This window comes from Oryx dammah, unplaced genomic scaffold, assembly GCF_014754425.2.
Source record: "Oryx dammah isolate SB20612 unplaced genomic scaffold, SCBI_Odam_1.1 HiC_scaffold_27, whole genome shotgun sequence".
Taxonomy (NCBI): domain Eukaryota; kingdom Metazoa; phylum Chordata; class Mammalia; order Artiodactyla; family Bovidae; genus Oryx; species Oryx dammah.
In genome coordinates this window covers 56,275,363-56,287,694 of record NW_024070211.1, presented here as the reverse complement: position 1 = coordinate 56,287,694, position 12,332 = coordinate 56,275,363, and the positions used below count along the sequence as shown (strand labels likewise).

The window sequence follows — 12,332 nt, the reverse complement described above, 5'->3', positions numbered from 1 at the left end:
CCCCAAGAAAAAGAAATGCAAAAAAGCAAAATGGCTGTCTGAGGAGGCCTTACAAATAACTGTGAAAAGAAAAGAAGCGGAAAACAAAGGAGAAAAGGAAAGATATACACATTTGAATGCAGAGTTCCAAAGAATAGCAAGGAGAGAGAGGTAAGAAAGCCTTCCTCAGTGATCAGTGCAAAGAAGTAAAGGAAAACAATAGAATGGGAAAGAGTAGAGATCTCCTCAAGAAAATTAGAGATACCAAGGGACCATTTCATGCAAAGATGGGCTCAATAAAGGGCAGAAATGGTATGGACCTAACAGAAGCAGAAGATATTAAGAAGAGGTGGCAAGAATACACAGAAGAACTGTACAAAAAAAGATCTTCACGACTCAGATAATCATGATGGTGTGATCACTCACCTAGAGCCAGACATACTGGAATGCAAGGTCAAGTTGGCCTTAGGAAGCATCACTTCCAACAAAGCTAATGGAGGTGATGGAATTCTAGTCAGGCTATTTCAAATCCTAAAAGATGATGCTATGAAAGTGCTGCTCTCAATATGCTAGCAAATCTGGAAAACTCAGCAGTGGCCACAGGACTGGAAAAGGGCAGTTTTCATTCCAATCCCTAAGAAAGGCAATGCCAAAGAATGCTCAAGCTACTGCACAGTTGCACTCATCTCACGCTTGTAAAGTAATGCTCAAAATCCTCCAAGCCAGGCTTCAACAGTACATGAACTGTGAACTTCCAGATGTTCAAGCTGGTTTTAGAAAAGGCAGAGGAACCAGAGATCAAATTGCCAACATCCGCTGAATCATCAAAATAGCAAGAGAGTTCAAGAAAAACATCTGTTTCTGCTTTATTGATTATGCCAAAGCCTTTGACTGTATGGATCACAATAAACTGTGGAAAATTCTGAAATAGATGGGAATATCTGACTACCTGACCTGCCTCTTCAGAATTCTGTATGCAGGTCAGGAAGCACCAGTTAGAACTGGACGTGGAACAATAGACTGGTTCCAAATAGGAAAAGGAGTACGTCAAGGCTGTATATTGTCACCCTGCTCTCAGTTGGTCATTGTCTATTTCTGATGGCCAGCTGCTGTGCTCCCTCATCCTCAGAGCTCTCATCTCCTTTGCAAAACTGCCTAAACCACCACCATACTGTACGTTCTTTAGCAGTTCCTGGGCCAAATGTGTTGTTAGTGTTGTGCGTTGTCTCCTTTGATTTGCAACCCATTTTGAACTTGGATAAGAAAGTCACTGAAATTCGCTTTTTGTCTAACATGATTTCCCCTGCTAAAATAAACAGCAAGTAATAAGTCATTGGGACTTCCCTGGTGACTCAGTGGTAAAGAATTTGTCTGCCATACAGGAGCCACAGGAAATGTGTATGTTCGATCCCTGGGTTGGGAAGATACCCTGGCAGAGGGCATGGCAATCCACTCCAGTATTCCTGCCTGGAGAATCCCATGGACAGAGGAGCCTGGTGGTTCCTGCGGTCCCTGGGGTGGCAAAGAGTCGGACATGGCTGAAATGACTTGGCACACATGCATGCTGTAAGTCACTAACAACAAAAAAAACATAAAGCAAGAAATGTGCATTAACATGATGTACAGCATTACCACATTTAAGAATGTTCCAATTTCAAATGGCAGAGTTCAGCAACGCAAAACTGCAATTACTTTTGCACCAATCTAATACTTATCTACGTTTTAATGTTGGAATGCTACTGTATGGAAATACACTGTAATATTTTAACCAGTTCCCTTATTGTTGGACATAACTTTTCTTATTTTAAAATGTTAATATAAGTGTCTATTTTTTCAAACTATTTTCAGGTTGGTCTTCCTGCAAAATCTGGAGTTGCTGGCGGCATTCTTTTAGTTGTCCCCAATGTCATGGGCATGATGTGCTGGTCTCCTCCTCTGGACAAGATGGGCAACAGTGTTAAGGGAATTCACTTCTGTCATGTAAGCATATTTTCTTAATGAAAATAGTGATCATATAAGTTGAACCATCTGATGGTTCTACTTTATTACTCATTTCCATAGTTTGACTGTTTTCATTCTCACTGCCAGTCTGTCAGTTACTCAATAGCCATGTTAGTGTTTGCAAAGGAGCTTTAAATTGCCTTTACCAGACAGCTCCCATATAATCATCCTCACAAATTACAAATTTGTTTGATGCTTAAGTTTTAATTTCATGGTTGTAATTAATTTTCAGTTTCTAAAAGCTCAGCAAAAGACATTAAACTTAGAGGAGTCATTTAGACCTCACCATAAGTGAAAGATTGAGTCTTTTTTTTTTTTTTAAGGAAATAAATACTGCAATTTAAAATTACTACTACTGTTAACTAGTTCAGTATCTTCATATTCTGGTTTTATTTACATTTACTAATTCCTAGAGTCTGCACTGAGTATTGTAATTTTTTCTGCAGATCTTCCCATTTAAAATACCAGTTTATTTTTCAGTTTTTTTAATATTTTACAAAAACTAGAGAATGATTAGAGAATGGATTCCTTATAGATTAAAATACACTGTAACCATAGTACTTTTTAATATTTTTGTGGTGCTATAGTTATTTGATAGAATAATTACTTCATGTGGCCTATTATTATAATGCCCATTTAACAGAAAATGAAAGTTACTTATTTTGAGTGCCTGAGCCCTAAGGTTATGGTAGTAAATTTTCAAATACCTCTAGTCCATGTCTTCTCATTTTGACTTCGGTCTTCTTGATACATCATGCGGCTTTATTAACATGCAGTGGTACTTTCTATGAGATAGTAGTTAAGTTGAACAGTGTTAGTGAAATTTGGAAAAACAGTAGCCGTTGACTAAGTCAGTTTCTTATTATACCTGTTTTGTTTAATTACAGGATCTTGTTTCTCTGTGTAATTTCCATAACTATGATAATTTGAGACACTTTGCTAAAAAACTTGATCCTCGAAGAGAAGGTGGTGATCAGAGGGTAAGCAGAATTCTTATTTAGATTATTATGTAACTTTTTTTGAGAGAGAAAATGAGGTTCACCAGTTTAAATAAAACTTACTTTAATTGTTAGTGACCTCATATTTTTACTAATAACAAATGAATAATGTTGAATTGTTGATGTTATCATCCTGGACATACATAGTAAATATTACTGTTTTATTTAAATTGAAACTGGTTAGCCTAGGAGCAGAGTTTCCTCCCCATTTTTCTGCTGTTTTAGCAGTATTTTTAAGAATTGACTCTGTTAAAAGAAAAAATATTGGAAAGTGCTGCATGCTATAAAGAGAAAACCTATTTTTGCTCTTAATATTTGTCAGTTATAGTCTCAAATGAAGTTTATTTTTATGTGGATGGATATATAAGTGGAAAGGGATTATAGTATTAGTGATAGGCCTTACAGAGCTTCATAGTAAGTTTTATATGTCACTATAGATGAAGTATTTTTCTTCAGAAAGTGTCTGATACAGTGTTCTGACACTGTTATTTCAAAGTGATATTTGTTTTTTACCAGTGTGTTTGACTTCATATTTTTACACATATATACTTCTTTTTAAAGGAGTCAGGACTTAATTTCAGGAACAAGATTTTCTTTTTGTCTTTGTTGTTATCTACTGCATTAAGGGACTTGTTTTGAATTTAAATTCCTTTGTATCCCAAGTGGAAATGTTTAGAATAAAATTACCTAACTAGACTTGAAGCTAATATGTGCAAAGCACTTATAAGTAGAAAAAAACTTTAATACATACTAAGTAAATTTTCCTATCATTAGTTTCAAAGTGACTTTTAATAATACATGAGAATTATTCAAAGCTGACAAAAATAGAAACTTCCATGGGCGTCAACATGAGTAACATGGAGCAAAACATCAGATGGTGGTGGGTGAAAATGCTAACAGATTTTAATAACATTCATCATTGAAAAATACCATTTTATAGCTTGGACCTTTCTTCACTCAAGTGCACTAATAAATTATGTATGTTGCTTGAACAACTAGCATTCCTTTGGACCATTGGACTATGAAAGTCTCCAACAAGAACTTGCTTTAAAAGAGACAGTATGGAAAAAAGTGTCACCTGAGTCAAATGAGGACATCTCTACAACTGTAGTATATAGAATGGAAAGTCTGGGAGAGAAAAGCTAAAGATATGGGTTGTAGTTTCAGAATGTTCTTCACTTAACCTTTCAAACATCTTTAGTTTTTTTTGCGTACTATATTTATTGAGATTTTTGTGCTTTAAACCTTGGGTGCTGGAGCCATAAAGCTTTTTTTTTTTTTTTTAATCTTTGTGTAAAGTTAACAGATTAAAAAGTGGATTTGTCAGTCTTTTAAAAAGTATAAATAAAGCAGATTTTTTTTTTAATGAAAGGAAGAATTTCTTTAAATTTTTCCTTGGTGTAATTAAAATTTTAACTATATGTAGTCAAATAATCCTATTTTAAAATAAGAGAAATTTGTAATTTCTTGGTTCTGAAACCCACACATTGAACTCATAAATTTCATCACATTTCTTTATTTTCCAGTTTTAAAATTGACACGGTGTCTCTAGTAGCAATACAAAGTATTTCTGTGCTAAATACAAAAATAAAAAGACATAATTATGATTTCCAAATTATTTAATATAGCAGCAGATAGATTTGCTTTGCTTTTTTTTGGCTTTAAATTTTTAAAAATTTATTTAAAATTTTATCAAATACTTCAAAATATTTTTGCTTTTTCACTTTCAACTCCTTTGTTCTGTCAGAATTGTTATGTACAGGAGTGTCTTATGTTACTAAAGCATTCCAGCCAAAGAATTTCCGATGTAAGATAATGACATGTTTCACTGTTTAAAACCTATAATGGTTACTCAGAAGGAGCAGCAGTGACTGTCTTCAAGTGAAATGTTTACCTGAACAGTTTTATTTTCATATTACCCATGTAACTTTTTCTGTGTTATATTTAAGTGTGAATGGTGAATTTTGGTTTTTAGCTTTTAATAATTATAATAATTTCACAAATGCTAATGAACTTTGCGATAAATTATATCTCATAAAGCTTGTTTTATTTGAAAGTAGTTAGGAAATGAATTCAGTATGAAGGTAGTAAGTATGCTATTAAAATAAACCTGTTAGATTTTAATCCTTTTGTTTGGTTATAATAATGCAATATTGAGAATCAAAACTTGTTTTTAAGAGGACTATAGGTTCAACACAGCCTAAATTTGAAATAATTCACAATGTTTAAAGTCTGTCTTGGCAAAGTAATTGTAAAGTTTTGTAGGATCCTATTCATACTTCTTCCTTCCTCTATATACCTCTCTGTTTCTCCCCACAGTTCCCTAGAGCTTCAAGATTTTGGAAGGACAGGGATGGAGTCAGAAGGAGAACTTGTAGTTTCTTAGTATCATGGCATACATGTGGTATAGGGTAAAGTCTAAAATAGTAATTACAGTGTAGCAAAAAAATATTTTCCTGGATGGTTTAGATGCAAGTGCAAACACAGTTGTAGAAAATCTTGATTATATGAGTTTGGGAACTATGATATTAGGAAAAGAAGTTCTCTTCCAAACTTGTTTAAAGGCCTTTTGGCCCAACTGAAGTATTAAACATATTTTTAAACTAGTTATACAGTAAGTTTTAGAAGATATTAGCCAAGGATTTTATGGCTAATTGTTCCTCTGATGTACAGATGCATATCCTAACTGGATGTTTCTGGTTTGGCCATTTACATGAAAGTGGTGTGTCTGCTTTCTCCATACATTTATACCTTAACTCTGCTATACCTTTGAACAGTGTGATTCATATTAATTCACAGAGCTATTTGTGGTTTGGGGACTGAATGTCTTTAATTGGTAGTTTCCAAAAAAAAGGCTCCCCTCTCCCACGCTCTAATTGTTACATTTTACTGTTTCATTTGAAGGTGGGTTTTACTTTATAAAATGAAAATTTCATGTTTCATATTGTATCTACATTTGTACAGATTTCAAAATGATGCTAATTTGTGCCACTTACTATGTTGATAAGGCTTAAATACACACCAGTAGAGAAGGGTTTTCTAAGCTATTCATCCTGTTAAAGATGAGCATTCAGAAGTTTTTGTAGGAAGGTATAAATGGAAGAAGAGAGAAGACATTGTGAATAGGTCCTCAAACTTTACTTTAAAAAAAAAAAAAAGAGGAAAATCTTTGCCAGATTTAAAAACATTATTTTGATTCTTTCAGTATTTTAAATACCTTTTCAAATAAAGTTATTGAAAAGTACCCAGTATTGTTGAATTTAATGTTTTATGCCATTACTGATTCTTGATATTCAAGCATTTTGAAGTTAGCATATTTGTTTTTCTTTTTTTTTTCCATCATTAACATTTCATTTGAAATGCATATCCTTTCTGAAATACTTTATTTTTAGCATAAATGTTGTGCATTTTATCTTAGTGTTTGGATTAATCCATTTGTGTTATTTAGCTTTCTTTTATTTGCTTTGTATATTAATGTACCTTTTATTTTCCAGTATGCCTACTTTTTGTATTGTACAATAAATTTATTTTAAGCTGATTTTATTGTTTTTTTTTTTATAAAAGCAACTCCAGCATTTTAAGTATAACAAATGGAATTTTAACTTTAAAAGTCATGCTTTATAAAGATATAATAAAAATTCTTTATAATTTTAGTTAATTCTGAGACTTCTGTGAAGAGAAACTATAGAAATACTCAAAGGCTTCATTTGATTCTCTCTATTTTTTAATGTAGTATAGTGTGGGTGGTTTTTTTTTTTTTTACTTTCGGGGAGGATGTTTTTCAATTGGTTGTATTAGAAGTATTTGAATAAAGACTTTTTTCCTAATTTTTTTTTTTGTTGTTTTTCCACTTAACGACAGGAAAAAAAGCTCTCCTCCATTTACAGATTCTTTCTGCTTTCTGAGCAAGAATATCACTGATTCACTATATAATTGTTGCTTTATCAGTTGTCCAGAATAGGAGAAATGTTGCTAAAATTAGAGTATTATTGCATTAGAATAAAATTGTAAACCTCAATAGAATTTATATTGAGTAGAAAAACTGTAAAACTGAAATTCACCTTAACTACTTTTTAAGAAATTTAATTTTCAGAAGGAACTTAGTATAGTTCTACAGCATGGTCCAAATTACAATGTATGTGCATTGCAGGTCAAATACAGTACTTCAAGTTTTTGTTTGATGAAATTTTCCATTCATATCCAGAGAAACATCCCAAATATATTGGTGAAGTTTTTAAAACTGTGTGAAGGGGAAATACTGTTGTTCATAGGAATTTCTATTTATCTGTGGGATTTTTTTCCATAATGTTCTTTTGGGACTAGTAAATAGGGAGATCCGTTGTCATGATATATTCAGTTTCTAAGTTTGTGATCACTAGCTTTTAAAGATATATTTGGGGTTGTTTTGTTGGTGTTTTTAGTCCCTTTGAAACAGGTAACTTGGAGAGCTTGGTCTGAAAGTGTAGTTTCATAGGCATGCATGTGAAAGAACCACTGAATGTATACTGATATTGTCAGTTTGTATCATGATAATTTATATAAATGTATGTGAATGTGTATATAATAGATGTCTATTTATTTGTCTGTCTTTATCCATGCATTCATATTCTGAAAACCAGTAGCAGTTATTTCTATACAGTATGTCCTGTATAAATGGTTCATTGATCTAGGTTTTGTTGTAGAAGAACTTTGAATTTTTGCCGACCCAGAACTTATAAAATATAGCACATTTTACTTTTTTCAGTTTACCTTTAAAGATATGTGGTTTCTGTTTTGCTCCCATTCACTACTAGCACTGTCAGAGAGGAGAATAATGATATTGGAGAACTGCACAAAAGGGAAAGCAAGAACATCAGAGTTCCTGTGGAAGCTGACTTTAGTTTCCAAAATTATTATATGGAAGGATTGTATACAACTTAAATAATGGACTTCTTAGTTACAACAGTTTACTCTATGGAATAATTTTATTCCAAAACTTGTGCACAATTTTTAGTTTTTTAACAACATGCTTTCCATTCAGTTCTTCCTTTACCATTTTATATTAAGTGTAATATTTAATTAAAACCAGATGAATTGGAGGTGGGGCTTGTTATGATTCATCATGCCCCATCCCTCAGATTTTTACTCAAATTTTTTCATAGTACACTTGTCCATTCACTGTTATGTAGTTCAAAGCCAAAATTATGCATGAACATAGATTCAGGTATATCAAGTTCAACCACTTTTATTTTAAATTGTAACACAGTTAACATTTGCTTTCTACACTGTTTAGAAATGGAAGGAATTTAATTGGACTAAGATTCTTTTATTCCTTTTTTCCCTCTCTCTATCCCAGTTGTAGTTTATTAATGTGAATAGCACACAGTGCACATTGAAGAAGTTTAGGAATGTACTGAACTTCCCTGGTGGCTCAGATGGTTAAAGAATTCACCTGCAATGCGGGAAGCCTGGGTTCGATCCCTGGGTTGGGAAGATTCCCTGGAGAAGAGAAGGGCAGGAATTACACTTAGTCTAGAATTCTTAAAAATACTGTAAAGCTAGGACAAAATCTATCCAATATAAAACAGAGCTCACAAAACTTGATTTTTTTAGAGTCCTTAAATAGTAATAGAAAAGGCACTTAAAAAAATATTAAATAGACTGATATAAGTCTTTATTTAATGAATTGATTCTCTTCCTGTAGTTTTATTTTTTTTTTTTCTTCCTGTAGTTTTAAAATGTTCCTTTCTAAATTTGTTTTGTGAGCATATGAAAGGAAGTTTAAGGTTGATTTAGTTTACCTTAAGTGTTTAGTAGATTGTTTATCCTAGTAATTTTAATAAGTTGTAGCTATGGAGATTTTTGAGATATGTAAAAGATGTAAAACCAGTGAGGATCAAAACTTTTATAATGGTTTCCTAATCCATTTATCTTTAATTAAAATGAATAGACTACTAATTAGCACTTGGCACATTTCATTTTTGGTATTTTGGGCGTAATATACAAAACATTTCTTGTTGGGAACTGTTAAATTGGTTACATTAAAAAAAAAGAAGAAGAACAAGTAATGATCCTTGATTCCAAGTACTTTGATGAACTTGTACCCAGTCCAGCATGGAGGCTCAAAGGAAAGAGTAATGAAATGACAAATTCTGGCAGTTGACTTCATAATTTTGGTATTATTATTAGACTTTAAACTTTAAATTTCATTTACTGATTTGGAAGTATTTTAGTTAAAATCTCAGTGGTAAAGAACAATTTTGGTATACTTAAGTGAGATTTTAATATCTGAGGATCTTATTTTTCTGGACATAGTATTATCAAAAAATAATGATTTTTATTTCATTAAGTATTTACCTTGCTAAAATATTTTCAATCCTAATGTCTCAGCTGGTTGAAATTACCTGTTTGGAAGGCTTAGCTTTTAAAAGGAAAAATTCTTACCTGAAACAGTTTTAAATTTCTATTTATTATATTTCTGGAGATTTTTTATATAGTGAAAATCTCTCCTGCCTAACAATTCTGCTTGAAACTCTGTTATAATTTTAATTCATATCCTATAAATAGCTGAAGAATTTCTTTTATTTTTAAAATACGGTTCAGCTGTTCTAGGTCTTTGTTCTTTCATTTACTGTAGTCTTGTAATTTATTAGAATCACATGGTTGAGCTGGAAAGGAATTGAGGGTTATCTTACCGCAAACTCCCATTCCTCCCAACCCTCTTTTCCAGGTAGCACCTTGCTTTCTCAATTAGCACATTTACTCCCCCTACCTTCTTTGATAGGGTTGGTTTGTTTTATGTATTTTGGGGCAGCCTTTTATTTGTTGGTTATTTTTATCCTGTGTGTGTGTGCATGGGCATGCACACTAGATGACTTCAGTCGTGTCTGACTCTTTGTGACCCTGTGGACTGTAGCCCACCAGGCTCCTCTGTTCAAGGAATTCTCCAGGTATAATTGGCAGTACTGGTTAATATGATTGTAAGTTATTTACAAACTAATCATCCCATCATTGTTTATTAAAACTAATTGTATTTTTCTAGTATATAGTATATGCCGCATTTATAAAGACTAATAAAGCTAGAAATTTTTGTCACAAGTATACAGTAGTTCTAAAAATAAATCATGACCCCAGAATCTTTGAAAAAACTAAAGGGTAACAGAAATGTGACTCTAAAAATAAATGTTGCACCCTTGGCTTTTAAAAATAAATTCCTTTGAGATTAGGCTAAATATATAAGTAAAAAAGATTTTCAAGTAGCGAAAAGGTTATTGGAGTTCCAAAAATATGTTTTCTGGAAAAATTTTTTTTTCCAGTTAGCTTTTCCCAGCACATACTGTGCAAAATACCTAGCTAGTTCCATTGTTTCTGCTTTAGATACTTGGTTCTTTGAATGGCTTCAGAAAAAGGCTCTGTAGTTGCCTGATACTTTATTGTGTGTATTATCCTCAGTATCAATATACTTCATAGTTCTGGGATTTTTTTTTATGAAGGAGATATATATTGCTATTCTTGAAGTGCATTAATTTTTTCAAGAGTTGATTTAAATGTTAAAACTTTTTTATTATTCTTTAAAAAAAAAACACTACTGTTTCTTCTCAAAATTTAAAGTTGTCTAGGAAACTCTTCTCCCCCCAAATTTGTATAAGTGAAAACCTGAACTTTAAAGAGACTGACTCATTCAGTATAAGCTTGCTTGTATTGAATGCTTGCTTTCACGTTATATCTATTAAATTAGAATGATGCTGAAATACTAGCATTAGTTATGCAGATATAACTATTCGTGTTTGGGTATTTCATTGTAAGATCCAAATTAAAATCATGATCTTCGGTCTCTTGTTAAACTTTTCTTTAGCTTCAAATGACGAGTTTTCATTATTTTGTGTGTGCCTTTCATAAATCATCACTAAGGATCACTACAATTCGTCCTTTGAGGGATGACATAAAACTTAAGTCTTTTATCCATTAAGGGTGATTAATGATGTATAGAATTATATCAATTATTAATTTAATTACACCCAAGGTCTGTTTTGTTTTTCCTTGTAGTCTCTCAAAATTAAAGAATCCTAATTGAAAAACTCAAAATCTGTTAATCTTGAGTATTGTTTCTTTTTCATCCTTTCCTGACAATAACTCATTTTGGGCTTAAAATGAGATAACTTTAAAAATTGTATCAGAGTTGCTCATAAAATGGGCTTTCATTTTCAAACCTTCATATTGCTGGTAGGTTAATTTCCAAATTATTTCATGTTGTTAACATTTTTCACTCTGCTTTTATTTTCTTTAAAATGTTATTTTTTTAAATTCACAATTGATAAAGTATAAACTTATCAATATGATGTAACTTGTTGGTAATTTATTTTACAGTTGACTTTGAATACATGCACCTGTGGGTCCAGGTCTGTGTAGAAGATTTATAATTTAAATACAGAAATGAACTAAATAATATTTTCTGCTTTGAATTGAAATGAATACATGTTACAGTTTTTGCAGAATGGAACTTTATTGATATCCTTTGAAATTGTAGGACAAATGATTTTGTTAAAATTCTTTTAACTAATACCATTAACCCACTTTAATCATACCAATAAAATGTTTCTGCCTAATGTTTCCTCTTTTTACCTGAAAGAGAAACTTTAGAAAACAGTTTTCATGAAGCAGGAAGTAGAGCTTAACTTTCTCTTACCTGTTGTTGAAGTGTTTCAACGAAAGCATGCTATTACAAGAGTCATTGTATGACATTTTTTCTTTTTCACCTAAAGGAGAAACAAGGGAGAAAAAACTAATTGCAGTGTTTTTAGCCAAGTAATAAAAACTGCAGAAGCTTTGATTTTTGTCTCTGTTGTGCAGTTTTGTTTTATATCCACCGTATATATCTGCCACAGAACCGTCACTGTTATTTATTTTGTATACCTTACATGTTGGACTTTGTTCTGTAATGATCTGCTTGCTTTCTTGTTAGTATAGGTTTACCGTGTGTGTAGGGCCTTTTGGATGTAGAGCTGCTATTTGCATACTGTGTTTTGTAGTTTTTGCTATGCAGAAGTTCTTACTGCCATTGTGAGGCTTAGAATTTGGTGTTAAAAATTTGGGATTTTCTGCAGAAGTTTTTGATAATTGAAACTTTCGGTTTACCTAGCATTTTTTTTCACTTAAAAAACATCAGTGAATGCTGGGCAGTTAGTTGGGCATACAGTCTAAGTGGGTAGCCGGATGTGATATCTTATGGGCATGAATTTTGAGTTTTGATTTGCTTTTCTTTTCATATTCACACACACACTATTCAGGCAGTATGTTAGGTGTTAGAGATGCTGATGTAAGAGGCAAGGTTCTCCTCCCTATGATGATCACAATCCATAGAAGCAGGGAGGCTGC

General features: G+C 32.2%; 1 protein-coding gene across 4 annotated transcripts in view; it reads left to right on the top strand.

The window, feature by feature from the left end:
- GLS (glutaminase) overlaps positions 1-12,332 on the top strand; it is an 89,162-nt gene that overhangs the window by 50,837 nt on the left and 25,993 nt on the right. For 2 of the 4 annotated variants that reach the window (XM_040228911.1, XM_040228914.1), the window contains 2 exons: positions 1,828-1,959; positions 2,868-2,960. In XM_040228911.1, the coding sequence (XP_040084845.1) occupies positions 1,828-1,959; positions 2,868-2,960 (225 nt within the window). Of the gene's footprint in view, positions 1-1,827; positions 1,960-2,867; positions 2,961-3,918; positions 6,806-12,332 lie in introns of those variants that run through there. The other 2 variants (XM_040228912.1, XM_040228913.1) reach the window with 2 other exon arrangements.